An 18,617-nucleotide genomic window follows, 5' to 3' on the forward strand; every position below is an offset into this window, starting at 1 on the left:
TTCCTTGTCAGCTGGTTACAGATAAGGGGAAAGGCATCCTGTGTCTCTTTGGGGGCCAAAGAATCCAGTCCACAAGCTTAAAGGAGTGGATTTCTAGGAAGGCAGGATTTCAGACAGCTTTGTGGAACTCTCCCTATTGCCTGTGCAAGAAAATAATCTCTTTGGCAGGCTCATCCCATATTAGCTTCCCGATTCATCCCCCTACTCTTGAGCCAGGGCCATCCATACTTCATTAGTTCACTGAGCCCTGTTGCACCTGCCACATATATGTTATTAGGTCACTGCTGATTAAATAATTCAGTCTCTGAAAAATTACAGTCCTCAAAAAAGTGGGTTATGTGCTGAGGCCAATCCTGTTTGCCTCAAGGAAGACCACTGCTCTCCTGCCTCTCCAGGGCACAGAAACAAGAACCCAGTTTCATTAAATATCCCTGGAGAAACACTCAGCTAAATAATTATGATCAGCTTCTGCTTAAACATGAGATACATGCAGGCTACAAATCATAAGCAAAATACAGCAAGGAATGTCTTCTAATTTCTTTTATAAAGCTGAATATGGTGGTCAATGCAGATGGGATGTTCCCATTTCTAATGGGACAATATTATTTTATCAGAGAATCACACACTGGATGAACTTGAAAGGGATGTCTGGAAATCCCCTCAAGCAGGGCCACATAGACTTGGCTGTCCAGACCCACGTCCAAATGGCTTTTGAATATTTTCACAAAGGGAATCTCTACAGACCTCTCTGGGCAACCTCTGTTACTCTCATAGTGAAAAGTGTTTCCGATGTTCACAGGGAACCTCCTGTGCTTCAGTTTGTGCCCATTGCCTCTAGTCCTGCCACTGGGCACCCAACAGTCCCAAATATTCTGGCAGTATCCTCTGAGAAGGTAAGCCTTGGTCCTAGAAGAAAGTACAGGACACAGAGGTTTAGTCCCTTGCAGTGGGTTCTTGGAAGTCACAGTTACTGAACCCTCCACTAGTAGAAGGATCTTTAGGTTACTACTTATACACAGAATACAATGCTTTAGGACGGGAGCAGTGCGGTTGCATGAGTATTGACAGCTGAACAGCACTGCTGCCCATTTGCTCTCTCCCAGTATTGACTGTATTTCTTAAAGCTCCAGCTGTTAGAAGCAAGGGATTTAAAAAAGAGTAAGCTTAGCTTTAATTCAGAAAAATCTGTGGTCAAGAATTAAAAAGGGGCCCTGAATAAAAATTCAGGGGCCAGAAGTCACATTAAGCAAACTTCCCATTTAAATCTCACTGTTTTTTTTAGCTCACCCCATGGTTTTGAAATCTGGATTCATAAATATCATTCGCTGAGGCTTGTCACACCTTGGCCAACGTGACACAGGGAAAGTGAAAATCAAACCTCTTTTAGACAAAATAGTTTTTCCTACTAATTTCTTACGGTCCTAAAGAACTTCTGGAATTTAATCTTGTTTTGCCACTTTGTGATGTGTATCGACTTTGCCATTTATTCCACCCAGACAATGAAAAAAGACCAGTCTCTCTGAGTAGTGTGGCTACCCTTGACCTGCACAGTTACTGCTTTAAACCTAAAGCACTTGCCTACAGCAAACTTACACATAGAGCAAACAGGTTCATGTCTTCCCTGTGTCACCCACTTCCCATTGCAGTAAAAGATGCATAATAAAACTACTGTCAGAAAGTAACAGCTACAAACACATACATCTAGGTTGAGGATTAACATAAATAACTTATGCCCTTCTAACAGATGAGGGGATTATATGGTATCCTGTTGTGTAGGCAGTGCATATATCAACCTCATTTCTTTTAGACAAAAGCTAAATTTGAGGCCTGAATTATTACTTCTTCCCTAATGATAGAAGACAGCTGCATAAGGCAAAATGTGCAGGGATGTCTGAGCACAAAAATGAGTGCAAGTCTCAAAAGGCTTTGCAAAACTCAAAGAGGAGCAATAAATACTCCTGTTTAAGGGAAGTAAAAATCGAGACATGCATTACTTTTATTAGAAGTGATTTTGTTATCTCACTCCTCTCCTGCCTTTCATCTCGCTTCTTCTTCCTGAGACTAAAAAGATGAATCTGCTAATGAGACACCTCAGGATGTAAAATTACCTGCAAGATGGTCCTTCTCCTTGGGAGCTTCCCAAGCCCATCCTCAGAGTCACCATTGCCATAAATTCCAGAGCAACCCGTGAGCTTGGGATTTGCCTTCTCAGGAGATGCACACAGCAGTGCTGTCACCCAAGGGATTGGAAATCAAAGAGCACAAGGTCAGAAGAGAATTTTTATCCTTCTGAAGAGACATCTTTTATTAGCACTGTTTTTCAGGAAGACACAGGCTTTCAGTCAGCTAAGACCTGCCTCTCCAGCTCTCACAGAAACTTTTCAATGCAGTTCTCTGAAAAATGCAGTTACAGAATGCACCTGCTATGGGGCAGGGTGGCTCCCACGTGCATCTGATGGTTTACAAAATATTATTGCTTTAAAATGATGATTCAGGTTTGATGCAAACATTGCAACAAGAGCGAGACAGAAATTCACACTGTCTCTTACAAACTTGTATAGTGTTATTTACAAATTCTCAATTCTTTAGTATGATCCTACCATTCCAGAATGCCAGCTGATGTTTGCAGGGCTGCCAGATAATGGGAAAAAAAGAAAATAAGAACTATAAACCCCTGGGTGTCATGATGCTGTATTTTACAAAGTCATTGCTTTAGAAATGGGATGACAACAAACTGGCTTTAATTTGGCTACCTTACTACTATTACTACAAAAAAAGAGAGAAGCAACAAAACCAACTATAGATAAAGAAATGTGTGGAAGAAGACAGGCTGAACAGATGGGAATTCCCCTGTCTATACTGGAGAAAAATAACACAGGAGAAGATTAAAAAAATACATATCAAATAATGAACTGCAAAAGGGAAAGTAAAGCAGAAACTTCTGTAAATATGTCTGTATAGCTCTTACACTGCTGAGTGTGAATTACAGGTACTTCGACTTAAGGCAGAGAGAAATGACTGTGCTCAGAAGTGAAGCAGAGGCTGGCCTTGAGAACACGCTTCAGGTTCCAGGGGTGCCAGAAGAAACATCAGCACGTCAGCCAAGGCAGTGGTCACCCAAACTCAATTTACTGAATTGGTTTTGAGAACTTTAGGGCTCTTCTTTTTTCCTCTAACACTTTTTAGCACTGCATAATGTCAGAGTGACATCTTGAATGAGATGGGCCATCCTGGAGCTACAGCCCTGTGTGTCCTGTGCTAGTGTTGCTATTAGTCTCAAATACCATTATTTCTGTAACTTTTCCCAAATGATGTCATGCACTCTCAGGTTTCTGTGCTCAGTTGGAGCTGAGTGCAGATTTCCACTGACCATTTCAATATTCAGCTTGCAGAGCTGCAAGTCTACAATAAGACCATGTCCATCCAGATGATGTGTCATAGAGGCCCCTTGCTTCATCACCTGCAGCCAAAGCCCTTTCTAGAGTCAACTAAATAAGAGCAAAGCTATAAACCCAACCATACATTTGTACAGGAGAACAAAAGCAAGATGAGACCCCCAGGCTATGGGCTGAAAGCAGGACCAGCCAGTAAACACCGTGCTTTGCTCAGCCTTCCCAGTTGCTAAACCAAGCAAGTGCCAAATCCAGAAAACAAGGCAACGAAACAAACCAGAGAGAAGAGTAATGAAGTACAGCTGAGGATCCAACTCATTAAAATATGAATCAGGCTGCTAGATTTATAACTAAGGTGAGGGAAATTAAACTGCATTTTTCTTCCTCAAATTAGAGCTCACCTATGGTGGTAAAATTCAGAACAGGAGGAACATGCTGCTGGCCTGCCTCCACCTCAACCCCTGAAATCCAGCACTAGCCCTGGAGTCTGCCACACTTGATCCAAACACCCCTAACTTGCGTGCTCTCAGTCTGACATTGCTCCAGTTGTCAAGTTAATGGCCAGCTCTAACTGGAGCATGACATACCTGCAGCAGCAGTTTGAAAGGCTGTGCGAATAAATGCATGTGTGTTACTATTTTCTCTAATATGACTGATTGGGTGAGTGATAGGAGTAAATAGTTTGTAGTGAAATGAGAAGGTCAGCTCCATATCAGAGCCCCTAAAAGTCCTGGGATATCAGAAGTCCTGGGATGCTTGGATCACAGTTTCTGAGGATTTTTGCAGCAACAAATTCAAAAAGCGCAGCCCTGAGGAGGCAGCTTCTGAGTAATACAATCAGATATTTGGAGAGCGATCAAAGCAACAACTTTTTTTTTCCCCTATGTGATATGGTACTACATGCTGGAAACATACCTTTTCCAAGGAGAGCTTTTTAATCCCAGGAGACATTTTCACTGATAGCTTCAGGTGACTGATGATTCTGGCAGCACTGGTTTCTTTAGCATCCAAACTGAGACATCCAAAAATGAATGCTTTTTCTGTTGGTAGAGAGTGGTGCCCCCAGTATGACCCACTGGGAGGGCCAATTGCTTTTGGAAGTGCACACCTCCTTCACCCAAGATGATTACTCTGAAGGGAAATTGCTGTAAGAACTCATTAATGAAACAGGAAGTCATTATTTCTGACCAAGTATACAGTGTCCTTTACAAACAGCATGAGGCTGGAAAACAAATCCAGGTTTGATCATGTGCTGGCCTTTTCCTCTCAGATAAGAGTGTGAAAACTGCAGTAAACAATGTGTGGTCCGTATCAGTCTGCTCAACTGGTACAGCTGCCTTAACACAACCTAAACCTGCGACAGCACAAACTACTGAATTCCTTAAGCGACCTTGGAAGGGAATAACTCATATATCAAGTGGCAGCCCTACTCCAAGCATCCTGGCAGTGAGTAGTCCAGCAGAGCGTTTTTAAGCATGTTATCCTTTCATGTGGCCATGGAGCAAAGTGGTGGAGGCACACTGACTTCCCTGCCACCTCAGGACCATGATTACTTTTCCAGAGTCAGGTTTTTTTCTCCATCATAGTCCTGCCAGAGCTGACATACTGCCTTCTTCTCCTCCTTCCTCCTTGCTGGGTTCTGGATGCCATTTGCTGTCACAGGGCTGACACGCTATCCTGCTCTGCTCCTGCTCATCTCTGGAGGGCAATGAGGTCCTGCTGGAGGATTTGTGGCAGTGAGGCATTACCTGCACATAAACCAGCTGTTATACCCATGTTTTGTTGAAAACCACAGCACACTGATGAGCTCCCTACATGGAGCTCATGTAGGGACATGGCATGTAAAAAGAAAACATTTCTTGTGGGACCAGCCTAGGCTAAGGAAGCAATCTCCCCCTCTCCCTCCCATTGTCTCTCCCTCCCACAAAAACCAGACTAGATGCAATATACAGCCTTAGTCTTGTCTAGCCCATCGCATTTCTGATGCATAAAACATCTTCAAAACGTCCTCAGATATGGCATTTTTCCTGTCTCGTGAAATTTAAGTTAACAATCAATAAACATAAAACAATCCAGGATTTAACTGGGAATACTGATTCAGCACGTAGTAGGGGGACTACTGGGCTAACACATCTGAAACACAGCTAATGCCACTCCTTCCAGATGTGTGCCCAAAACGGTGGGTACTGAGGCAATATTGAGGATATGAGAGCCTGCTGCAAGTGGAGCTCACATCCCCAAGACCTCCTGCTACAAGGTGCATCTGAGAGCACTGTAAAACAAGAGAAGCAACAAGACCATGCGGTGAAGGAGCTCTGATTTGGCTATGGGCTACAAATACCTAGGGATTCCATTTCTTTGTTGATTTTCCTTTATTCTGCTTTACTGCAAAATCCATGTAAACATCCCACTGAAGCAGGCACACTTGTAAAGCAGCACTACCTTAAAAAAGAGATAAGAAAGGGCTTTTGAAGCTTCTCCTACTTCTTTTCTTTCCCACTCCAACTAAGAACTTTTCTCTGGAGCGGGAAGATGCATTTTTAATTTTTAAAAAAGATTATTGGAACCATGAATTTAAATACGAAGAGCCAATCTAGATTTGCATGAAGGCACCCCAGAGTACCATCTAATTGTAAAAACTAAGCATGGAGGAGCCATCTAAATCCATCCCACTGCTGACTGAGAATAGCTCCCCACAGGATATTTACAAGTTTTTAACGCCTTGGCCTTGTGCCTCACATGCACCAGAGACATACTTTTAGGCCAATAAAACATCCCTTGTCATGGCTTAATGCTGGAAGAATTAATTTATCACTCATTATTTCCTCTTTTAAAACTCTGCTCTTTGGATAGCTGTGACATAATTCTTAAAAATCACACCAGCTAAAGAGCAGAATATGCTGTACCCTCTGGCTCGCTGCCCACAAAGGCCAGCTATTCAAATGGTTTCCTTTTCTCAGCTTAATTTCAGCTCTTGTAGCTGACAAGGGGCCAAACCCACTGATCAGAGATGCTGGGTGGAACACCTGGAGTCCTCTCGCAGGTCCTGCCTGGCCACCCTCTGACTAAGGGTCTGTTGGAGGCTGGGAGCTTTTCCTTCACAGTGGTGAAAGAGTGTCTTTGGGTTAAATCAGGGAGTTATGTCTGAATTCTGACAAAGCAAGTCCTGACAAAGCAAAGATGAAGTTTTGACTTAACTGGAGCCTAAGGAAATATGATTTCACTTTAAATAAGTCTCTCTCTGTCTCCATCATGTACACACAATTCCAATGTAATTGATTTCATCTTTCAAAGCTGAAGGTCAGCCATTTCAATATGGTATTTTTTCCACTGGGTGTCACAGTTTCTGGTCTCCTGGCAGATCTGTACCATCAACATCCTAAATAAACCACGAAAGCAAGGCAATTTGAACTCATAGGATGCTTTTATTTTAATGTAGCACCCAGCTTCATATCACATACATTTTTCAAAATTAGATGGGCATAGTATAGAACACAATACATTTTGCAGCTTACCATGGGAACAGTCTGCAGCTGTGAAAACAAATTACTTAAATCTGGCTATCTAATTTATAAGTTAAAATTAAAATATATAATAGCCTTGGGGCATTTTTTAGGTTAACAACCATAATGCTTGCAATACAACTTCTTTGTATCAAAAATCGGTAACAGAGTAAAACATAATGCATATGTTCATAGCACATATCAAGATAGCTGAGAAAATCTTCAAAATACATTGTCTTTTTTCAAAGATACTAAATCACTAAGATTTTTTTTCCCTGAAAAAAAATATTTTACTCTTTAGTCAGTAAAATATGTGGCTTCATAAACCCATGTGTTTTCTTGTCAAAGACTGTGTACGCTGAAGACTGAAAGGCTGATGGTACTGGAAAATGGACATCCCTCATTTCCCAGCCAGCAACTTTTACAGGATCTCTGCCTCCTGAGTTGGAAGATCAGCTGGGAGAAAAGCAACTTATGCACCTCCAACAAGCAATTTTCACATTATGCCCATCCTAAATGCTTTCCATGAAAGTTTCCAAATCCAAGCCATCCCTTTGTGGCCATTTTGCCATGCACAGCCTCATCACCCTATGCTGGCTAGCCTTGGCAGTGTTGTAGAATCAGAGACTGGTTTGGATTGGAAGTGATCACGAAGATCATCTAGTTCCAACCCCCCTGCTATGGACAGGGACACCTTTCACTGTTCAGGTTGCTCAAAGTCCCATCCAACCAGGCCCTGAACACTCCAAGGGATGGGGCAGCCACAATTTCTCTGGCAACCTCTCGCAGTATCTCACCATCTTCACAGTAAAGAGTTTCTTCCTTATATCTAATCCACACCTGTCTACTTTCAGTTTGAAGCCATTCCCCCTTGTCCTATCACTACATGCTCTTACAGAAAGTCCCTCTCCAGCTCTCTTGTAGCACATTTAGGTACTGAAAGGTGCTATAAGGTCTCCCCAAAGCCTTCTCTTCTCCAGGCTGAACAACCTGAACTCAGCCTGTCTTCACAGGGGAGGTGCTCCAGCCCTCTGATCATCTGTCAAGTTGGAACTGTCTGGATGATAGCCAAAAAAATTCCTCTCCCTGATGTGGATACAGAATTTCCAACAGGAAAATGACTGCCATGCAGTCTGAAGATACTATTTTGACTTTAACAGGATATCCAACAATTTAACAGTAACAAGGCTGCCTTGACTAAACACACTTTTGTTACATCACTATAACTCTCTGGAAGAGCAAACTGAGGACTTTCTGGAAAGACTTGGTAATGTTTCCACTGCATCCCAGTATATTATTAATATCTAGGAGAAGGATATTGATCCTTAAGGATTAATGTGTGTTCACAGGTAGTTTGTTTAATAAAGGAATGCCTCAGAAATGGAAACTGTTTGCCTTGCTTAATTACCAGGTCATTATTTATTTTGAAAGGCTCAAATAAAAATGGCTTATCTACAAAGGCAATCAGTCACTGCACTTAGCTGGGCATTTTTCTTTTTTCAGCACAGAATTACCATAGATTGAAACAAATATAGGTATCAGGTGATATGAATGTTAACAGACCCATGAAGAAATGCATAAACAAAAAGAATACACGTGAGTGCACACTTACACACACACTGAGGAAGATCCTTATCTGCTCTGCCTAACCCTAATTTTGTTCTGTAGACAAAATTATTTCTTTGCCCACTGAAGACTTGAGAAGGGGCACCAGGCTCATGGTCAGCACATCCTCTCAGATGCAAGGATGCCGTGCTCCTGTTCCCACTTATCCTCTCTTGCTGGGCATGTTGTGCTCTGCACAAGTAACTAGAGAAATCAGAAACTGAGGACAGTGAGAACTGATGCATGGGAATGTGATCCCACTCCTTCAGCAGGCTGGCAGCTGGGGCAGGCAGTCCTTAGTTGCTGTTCTGGGTCAGGGTTGTCAAGGGCTTAAAGCAGATCACTCACCTGTAGCTCAAGAAAGTACCTTGAACATTGAGCCTGTGAGGTCTCCCTTTCTGACCAAATGGTTTTGGATGTAGGAGCATCTCCAATCCAAAAATTGAGAAAGTAAAGATTTCTGCAAGAAATTATGATTTTGCTCCACCCACATTTTTCTAAAGAAAAAGCAATTTTGAAGGAAGTCTGTAATAGTGGGTTTAGATGTGAATTTGGACCAGCCAGGGCCTGCTAACAGTAGCCATAAGCATGGCTGTATGGAACAACTGGCAGAAACACTGTCATAACTTCATGATGCCTTCTCCTCTCCTCAAAATGCTAACAGCTTCCCAAGAACAGACACATTTTTTTATTTTGTGCGGGCTATCCTAAATGCTTAACCATTGAGACATACAGAAGGGTAACCTCCTGCATCATTTGTATAACACATCAACACCTCTCCTTGAATATTTCACTTTACTGATGTGTGAAGTGGTGTATCATCATCATGGATGACAGTTCACCAAAAAGAATACAAATCAACTCACATTCTAGTGATTGAAGCTGAGTGGAGTATTTGATTGCAATGCTAAAAATGCAGGGATTGTTAAATACTTTTATTTATTAATCCAGTGGTAAAGTAACAGCCAAGCAAGTATTTCATTGTCGGCTAAGCAAGTAACATAATTTCCAGTAAATGAAAAAAACTCCTGGATTTTAGAAGGGAGACATTTGAAAAAGACAGTATAAAGCAGACTCTTCCACTCTTCCCTTGGAAAGTGTCTATTCCATGAATAACTCAGGTGAAATAAATGGGTTATTATTTCAAAGGAAGCTCCTTTCAAACATGAAAAGTCCTCTACTGCCTTAAAAACGCAATGTACACACTTCTTTGTAATAACTTAAAAGCCTTCCTTTAAAAATTACCCATAAAACAAAACACAAGTGTGCCATATGACTATTTCCTATGAAATAGTTAGGTCTTATTATCCAAATTACAATGTATGAACTAAAAAGCAAACAGGGCAAGCACTTAACCTCATTAAATCTCAGGCATGACTCAGTAGTATTATGAACAAATTAAATAAATGATGATAATTTTTCAGCAATACCACTATTAGCAAGAGGGCAGTGACTCTTTTGCAGATTCCCAGAAAAGCTTGCATTCCTCACATTTTGTCACTGACCAGGAATGACCATCTGACCCCAGCTATGCAACAGCCACATGAGAGAAGTCCCAAATCCAGAAGAACAGTTGTTGCTTGTTGACACAGTGATCTTTAGTTTAATCAAAACTAGCACATTACAAAAAGAGACTTTCAGTAACAATTCTGCCAATGCTCACTATCACCTGCAGACTTCTGGATTCTCGTCCCCCTTCCACATTCCTTTCAGCAAAAGTAGACTGTTTCCTTACCACTTTAAGGCAGTGATGCCTTTCTTATCTCTCAACAAAACTTTTGGCTGCTCTGGTGCCCTCTGATATGCCACGGCAGCCATTCCACAACACACCCCAAGGAGATGTTATGCTGCTTCAAACCTGCTTCTCCTTCCTCTCAGCCCCAGGGCCATCCTACAGCTACAGGGAGCAAGCATCACACCCACAAGGGTGACAAAATTGCTGCACCGTTTCTGCAAGGCAACCACATACACTTAAATCAGGTCAGTGAGACACGTGCAGGGTCATGTTTAAGGTGGACAAGAGGTAGGTAACATCCCCTTGCAGTAAAGCACACCATACCCATGGTGGGACCAGAGTTGACATTATTATGTCTGAAGTCAGCCAATCCAAGCATATTGCCCCAAGAAATACTGCAACATTCATTAGCCAGCTTCCACTGTAAGATTCAAGACCAGACTAAAAGCCACCACTGCAGCCACAGAAAACTCCCTACGGGATTCAGCTGGCCCTGGATCAAATGCAGGTTAAAGATTAATCTTTGCTTCTTCCTTTAGAAAACAGATGGGCATTAGCAGCTTTCTCCTATCAGTAGCATCTCCACTGATGTGCAAAGGAACCTTAACAAAAGCCTGCTGTAAAAGGCAATTACTTCCATCTCACATTTTATAGCCTCATACATAGCATTTCTGCTATCTTCCCTCTTCTGGAAGTACAGTTCTTGTACACATCCTTAAAACAAATCAGCAGCTTTTAAGACAACAAAGCAGACTAATACAAATGTACATAGACTAGCTTTTATAAAAATGCCCTGAATGCATTTTTAACCTCTTATTAGAAATACACTGTTGGTTAAAAGAAAAAACAGAAAATAAAAAAGCTATACACCAGCCATCTCAAACATGCTAAAAGAATGCAGAGACACTGGTAGTTGCAAGCAAGTGCTCAAATACTGGTGATTAGAAACAGCTGTAGCTCAAAAAGATTTCTTTTTCCTAATTTCCAAAATAATTATATTTTTTATTTTTTACTGTTCTCTTATATGACTTGAACTAATAAAATACAAGTTCTCTAACATTAAAATACATCCGTGATTGCATAATAAACAGTACTAAGAAAATAATTATTTGACATGTGATCGAGGATAAAGATTCTGTACATCTTGCAAGTTCTATTCCTGTGGTATGTTAAATCCACGGATACTCTACAATGATACAATCCTACAGGAATCAGTAACATCCAGAAGCACATCTCAGAGTATGAGTTTTCAATTTAAGCAAGAATTCAGGAATGCTGTACCTCTTAATGATCAGGGCAGGAGGTGCTGCCAAAACGCATATAAATCAGGAATTCTTTACATAAATAAAATACTCTCAGGTTATTCATTTCAGTGATAAACTGCATTTACACATTAGGCTGGGAAGGGGGAGGAAAGAAGGCAAAGCATCCCCCACTCAGAAATATTCTACAGCCAGGTATTTGTTTTCTGTACCTTCCTCACCTGCAAGGGCAAAATGTGTGTAATGGGGCAAAGAGAGACCCAGCAAGGCCAGTCCTCCCCACTGCCTTGGCAGAGACCCTGCTCAGCTGCACAGAACTCCTCTCCTTGCAAGGCTGCTGGACACTGCTCTGCTCCTGCTCGTGCACAGCCATGCAGGAAGTCACAAGACGGTGACAGGACGAAGCTGCTCCAGCTGCGTTTCCAAGGCAATGCGCTCCTTGTGAACCTCCTGCAGGAGGAGAGGTGTGTTAGAACTTTGGGGATGCTTGCATGCAGCAGCCTGCTCCAGGAAAGGGCAGCCGGGCAGGCTCTCACTGACCTCCCATGAAAGGGCTCCCTGCCAGTGTCGGAGCTGGGCTGGACTGCAACTCCTCCAGGGTCTGCTTCCCTGTCTGGGCAGGCTCAGAGCCCAGAGTGGGAGTGCTCTTGAAACCCCCCTGAGCCTCAGTGCAAAATGTGCCTGAGGAGTACCCATCAAGTCTTCTGGTCTCCATTAAAACAGCAGAGCTCTGCTCTGTCAAAAAGCTTCCAGACAGCAAAACAATTTGAAGGACAAGTTCTGTTTTCTTCTCTTTTGTGAACTTAGACCAACTTCTCTGTCTTTTCCTGCTGCAAAACAGATGTAACAGCACTGGCCTGCTGAAGATAGAAGCAAATAAGACCTGACCCAAGGAATGATCAGGTCTTTTAATGAGAGCAATGTGCTCTCATTAAAAGCTTTCATCTTTGTGCTTATTTCAACTACTGTCCTATATTTTGCTCTGTTTTCAATGCTGCTAGAGGTGACATATAACTGATTGCAGGGAGCTTTGTCACTGATTTTCAATGCATTCCTTACCTTCAGCTGCTGCTGGAGCTCACTGTTCAACCTGGCGAGCACAGCATTGGCTTCTTTGTTTTTTCGTATAGCAGTCTGAATAGCCCTTTTCTGCTTGGAAGACTGTCTGCCAGACAGATAAATACAAGACATTTCAATTAAGAGTCTCAGCACTGGCTGATGCAAGAAGAGCAGCCACCCATTCTGCATAACTCTCTGCACCCTGGACTATGCATCAAAGACAAGGTATAAACTACAGATGTAAGAGAAGAAAAATGTAACACTGAAATAAGATGACTGAATCAGGTGGAATATTTGAAACTTGTTAACCTGAATGACAGAAATATTTTAGGCTGTCTCAATTATTTCAAAATCACTGCATTCTCATTGAGCTTAAGAATGATCCCTGCATAGCTGTGCTTATTGCAGTATCTTTGCATTAGCTGTTTTCAGAGACTTGTAGAGTTTAAAGAGCCAGGAGAGGTTAACAGAAAATGCAAAAATCATCCTATACAGAAAGAAAGGACATTGGCATGAAAATTCATTCTCAGAGTTTTGCTGATTCAGATGTTTTTTTACTTCAAAAATTAATACTTCTTTTATTCAAAGCAGTCATTTCCACCAAAACCATCTGACATCACAAACAGGAAGATGACTGATTGACTTCCCTCAGCTCTTTTGCTGCTAAAATAAAGGATGTACCTTTATATTTTAAGAACTTATTTTATTAACTAAGAATTTTTATTGGTTCATAGCCTGTGGTAACTGATCTGGAGGAAATGACAGCTATGCAGACAGGTATAAAAAGAGACAGCTGTAGATAAGGACTAACCTATTCAAAGCAAGAGAGATAACAACAGCAAAAAAGAAAGAAAATACAGAAAATACTGACTGAATATCCAAGCCCCTTTCCAAATAAATAATTTTAAAGTTTTACATGAGGAAACAAGAGCTCTTTAATGCCAGATTTGATCTAAAACAGATGCCCTATTCAAATATGGTCCAGGGGCACACAGTCCCCATTAGCTCTTCTCTCCTATCAGAGCTGTTGACACTGATTTTTGCAATAGACTCTCTCTCAGCATGGCGACAGGACTTTATGCTGTTATCTTCCAGTGAACTGTCAGTTTTCTGCTTCACTATTTTCCTGCAAACTACTCTTCATAGGCTATAAAGTAATAAATTACAGGAAAAAAAAAATAAAAGCAGGGCAATATATGTCTGTGGCCATTTTAGCATTTTAGGAAAGATATAGACAAGACAGGATTGAGATGTTAACAAATGCTGTTATCTTTGAACCACTATGGAATATTCACTCCCAAAGCACAAAATAGTACTTTAAGAGCATCCTAGGAGTCTTATTACTTATTCTAATCTCCAATTATGCAGCACAGATTCAGTCTACTGATAAACAGTCTGCCAAGAAATGCTCAATTGATTTGGGCAGCTTGATTTTGTTTCAGACTGAATCAGATATCTTTTGCAAGGCCCTGGGTGATGGTGGGGTATAATGTTTGCACAGTGCTTCAGCTGAGGGAGATGCACAGACCCAAAAGGGTTTCAAGTGCCTTTGCTTACCACTTGTACAGCCCCTTCTCCACCACGATTAAATACACATAGAGTGAAATCCCTATAAGTCAGCTGACAGCTCTGACAGCTGTATTTACGAGAGCAAACAACACACGTTGGGTTTGGCCATTATCAGACAAGTGGTCTGTGGCTTGTCTCACACCAGTGACAAGCCCGTTTCCAACATGCCTCGCAATGAAGAAATATCACAAGGATATGACCAACATCAAGCATTTCATGACTCAGCTTCCTGGGCACTTATTTGGTCATATCTGTCCACATGAAGGAGCAAAATTCCAGAAGACACATGCAAGGCAGAAACACGCTCCCTCACATATAAAACAAGTTGTGTTAGAGATGGTTAAATAGCTAGGCTTGCTCCTCAGTCATGTCTACCAAGTACAGAAGTAGGACACCTTTGAAGAGGTTATCTACCTATCAAATACCACTGACAGTCACTACAGGCTTAGTCTGCATTTGAGAAGACTGATGTAGATTTCAGAGACCTGTGTCCTGTGAAGCATTCTCAGAAACAGAACTATTAAGCACAAAATTATACAAAGAGCAAATCCTGCTCCATCAGCTCTCATGTTGCAGTTTGGCATGCTTGGTACAGGTTTTTACTTTTGGACTGGGAGGTGAGGCTTGACTGCTGGCAGGGAAGAAGTCACATTTATAGTGGGAGAAAGCTCGGGGGTCTCCAGGCCTTGTGCCTCTGTCCGGAGCTTCCTGCGCGCGGGTTTGGAGGGTGGCTGAGCAAGAACAACCTCCTGAAAGGAAAAAGCACAGCAACATTAAGTCAGGCCATATGTGTCCCATCATTAGGCTGGAGAATACTTGTGTCACATAAATTGCTGACAGCTGGTTAAGATTTCATAATTTAAAGACATACAGAGCTTAATTCCAATTTGGTAATAGCCTCTCAGGTTTCTGACTTTGAAAAAGGAACAATAAATCCTGCAATCCCTTCATGAATGAAAGGGTGTTTTGCCTTCATCTGGATGACAGGCTCTTCACAACTGGGTTGTACAGCTTAGTGTGCATTGGGTGGAGGCGGAGGGAGGGGTATAAACACATGTACTAGCCCCCAGTTGACCCAAAAGCATTAAAAACACAGCAAGATTTATTTTTGACTATGATGAGTTGGAAAGAATCAATAATTAATCACTTGCATCCCAACTTACTGCCTCACATGTCTGGCATGGAGCCTCTCCCTTCTTCCCTTCTCTCTTACATGAAGGAACACTGAATATAGTTTTGAAATACAAATACATTAAATTATCCATGCAAAATTAACATGTTGAAGTACAGAAGGTCAGCTATTTCGCTTGATTAGTTACATCAGAGAAATAGTCTGTGTTTTCTAGGTAAAGCAGAGTCTTGGATCTTTATGACTTCAGTGGTAAGAAGTGTTTTCATTATTATAAATTAAGATATCCTTTATTTTGCAAAGAGAAGTAGTTTTACCACCTTATAGCTGATTTAAATTATAAATATAACTGTGTCCTCTTTAGTGCATTTTATTATTAGATCTATTTCACAAGGGATAAAGCTATTACTGCTCGTTTCATGAATGAGAAAGCTAGGACTCAAAAAGTTGAATTGGCTTGAGACAGGTTTTTTCAGCATCAAAGACAAAACCAATGATTAAATTTCAGTATCACACATTTTATTGGGCTAGATTACCTTTACTACTGTATTTTTGCCAAATGCTAATAAAATAAGAAAAAAAAATTAATGGGGAAACATTTTATGACAAAGCAATTACAAGGAAAAAAACCAACACTGTAGTAAGCAGCCTGACTCACCAGAAGAGACTACTATGAGTGATACAAAATGTAACCAATATAAGACCATCAATCATTCATATTAGAAGGGTTGCAATTATAAAAAGAATCTGAATTCTAAGGAAAAAGGTTTAAATGTTAAAAAAGAGTTTTGTAATCATTGAAAAAAAAAATCTAAAAATATTATCAGGTGTTCCGATCAGGATGTCAGCACATCATGGCTGCACAGATCTCTGGTAAAGCCATGCTCTGAAATCCTCTGCACAGGCACAGCTGCCTGCAAACACACCCCATACAGCAAGGGAGGAACTTGAATATGCCTTCCACAACTACAATGCCAAACACACAATGGCAGTCTACCTCTAACTACCCAAGCCCTACCAAATCCACTGGATCATTCCCTCTTCCCTTTCAAACACCACAGTGTAAGCAATGGTCCAAGCAGATCCCTTGGCAGGGGCTCTTTGGCTGGCTGCTGCCGCACCAGGCTTTGGAAGGTGGCTCAGCAGTGCAACAACCACCTGCCTCCCACACCCCACAGCCTGGGGCTTTGCTGCTTCTTAGGGAACCAGGTGGGATGAAGGCGGGATGAATGTGGGAGGACCACTTCATTTCCCCAGCAGGTCTACAAAGCATAGCAAGGAAAAAGCAGGGCCAGGCTAGAAGTAGCATATGATGAGCACAAGCAGAGCAAGGACACTGCCCAGAAAGCACTGTCCCATACAAAAAATGATGACACTGGATGTTTGTCTGTGCCCCATGTTACACTAAGAAGTGTGATGGTGCTCCCTGGGAAAGGTACATCCAGCACCTGCCAGAAGTTCTTGGTTGGGCTAAGTAAATGTCTTGCAGGTGCTCTCTGGCTCCAGGAGGGGCCAGAATGGGGACAATCTGTATTTGCCCCCTATCCAAACCTGTTCTGACTGGGGCTGGTGGAAGGAGGTGGTCAGAGCATGATCAGGAGAGGGAAAATGCTCACAGCCACTGCTGAGGTCACTCCATCCCTAAGCAAGGCCCTTTGAAGTGTGCTGTTCTAATTTCAGTGCTTACTTTTTACAAATGATAGGTTCATACAAAAACATATTAGAAACTGCACATCTTGTGCAAATCTCTCTCAGTCTACATACATTTAGTGGCAGATCCTGACCTCTAGCAAACAGGTGTTTACACCAAAATCAAATCCTCAATAACTGAAACCAAGAAGTGCATCACAATTTGGAGGAACTACAGTAAGACAGGGCTGGAATACAATCAAACTCTTTTTTGTTTTCCCTAAGGCTCCACAAGCCCCTGTTGATTGGAAATAAATGGCAAGCTACCACTCTCAAAGCACGTGCATCAATGTGTACATACTAAGAGGTTTCTTAATGATTTATGTGAGTTGATGTCACATATGATCACAGTTCTCTCCAGTGTCTTGACCTCCAGAGAAGGTAAACATGTAAAAACATAACCCTAACCCTCTGTTTAATTGCTTTTAAACTTAACCACATTTGTTGATGAAGGCAAATCACTCCATAATGGTACAATGTGTGCAGATCTCACCTTTTTTGCTGAAGTGTTTTCTTCTGCCTGCGATGGGGGTCTGTTCATCTGAGGATGTAATTCAACCTCAGATGGTTGCTCTGTCTGCAACAACAAATCAGTCATTGCTACACTCAGAAAATGACTAGCAGTCACATACAATAAAGTCAATGAGAGGAAATGTTACACACAAAAGAAAAGTTACTTTAACAATTCAACAGTAGGAAAAATGGAGACCTAGGGTGACAGCTGAATAGATGACATATGTATTTTGCAGATTTTTAATGAAACCATACTCTTGCATTTTTTTGTGCTGGGAAAACGGGAGAAAAGTTTTTTAGTGAAGCATTAGGAACCATGTCTCTGAATGTAAACAATCTAGTACCCAGAATTTCTCCTAGAATTACCATTATAGCCTAAATACTGTGAGAAAAACTAAGAGAGTAGAAAAAGCTAGAAAGACCTTGGATATGACCTGTCACCTTATTATCACTTGAAACCAATGAAAATTCATAGGAGTAAGCCTCTGTCTTTGAAGTGTGTGAGGCTGGAGTGACAAAACCAGAATCATACCAAAAATTCCAGGAAAGTTACTGAAAACAGAAGTCATGAAAAAGCAGACAAGTCTTCCCTCCTCCCTTCTCACATTTCAAACAGAAACCCAGCAGAAAACTCACCACCCAGATCTGCAAAACCACCACCCATCGGCAAAACAAAACACCTGATTCCCAAAATATCTGACTGAGAAGCAAATTAAAGTAGAGGATTAATCACTTGCTTTGCCTCTTATGGAAGTTTTTTGCACCTTTTGATTTCCTCCATCAGAACAGGGCACAGCACCGGGCAGGGTGGCAGGATTTAGAACTGCCTGTCCCCAGGTGCACAGAAGCAAACATGGTATTATAAACATGGTGTGGCTGTTTTCTGTCCAGTATGTATGGGCTGGCTCTCCAAGATGGGGAAGGCAGGCAGGAGCAGGAGGTTGAGGCCACTTGGCACTGACAGACAGCCTCTTCTCTTTCCCAGCCTCTGCCAAGTTGGAGCCAGGCTGGCAATGGCCCCCAGGCAGCAGGGGCAACCTGCCATCCTGCTCTGTCCTCAATGAGGCTCATTTCTACACAGGTGAAAGCCTGTGTTTAAAACCAAGTCAAAGGCAAACCTTTAAGGGGCCAGGATTTTAGTCATAATAACAACCTGTTGCA

The 18,617-nt window shown here is 41.7% G+C and overlaps 1 protein-coding gene and 1 long non-coding RNA gene across 4 annotated transcripts in view; both read right to left on the reverse strand.

Annotated features, from left to right (window-relative positions):
* Window positions 1–2,074: 2,074 nt before the first annotated feature.
* LOC137468342 (uncharacterized) lies at window positions 2,075–3,931 on the reverse strand. The gene is made up of 2 exons (XR_010995886.1): window positions 3,285–3,931; window positions 2,075–2,859 (listed from the first exon to the last, which is right to left on the reverse strand). It is a non-coding gene; the product is annotated as an uncharacterized lncRNA (long non-coding RNA).
* Window positions 3,932–6,797: 2,866 nt separating this feature from the next.
* Window positions 6,798–18,617, reverse strand: part of REPS2 (RALBP1 associated Eps domain containing 2) — a 96,028-nt gene continuing 84,208 nt past the window's right edge. For 2 of the 3 annotated variants that reach the window (XM_068179977.1, XM_068179980.1), the window contains exons 15-18: window positions 17,437–17,520; window positions 14,729–14,874; window positions 12,557–12,662; window positions 6,798–11,947 (exon numbers count right to left, since the gene is read on the reverse strand). In XM_068179977.1, coding sequence (XP_068036078.1) covers window positions 11,879–11,947; window positions 12,557–12,662; window positions 14,729–14,874; window positions 17,437–17,520 — 405 coding nt within the window. In that variant the 3' untranslated portion in view covers window positions 6,798–11,878. The remainder of the gene's footprint in view (window positions 11,948–12,556; window positions 12,663–14,728; window positions 14,875–17,436; window positions 17,521–18,617) is intronic. The other variant, XM_068179979.1, reaches the window with a different exon arrangement.

Source organism: Anomalospiza imberbis, chromosome 2 (assembly GCF_031753505.1).
Source record: "Anomalospiza imberbis isolate Cuckoo-Finch-1a 21T00152 chromosome 2, ASM3175350v1, whole genome shotgun sequence".
Taxonomy (NCBI): Eukaryota; Metazoa; Chordata; class Aves; order Passeriformes; family Viduidae; genus Anomalospiza; species Anomalospiza imberbis.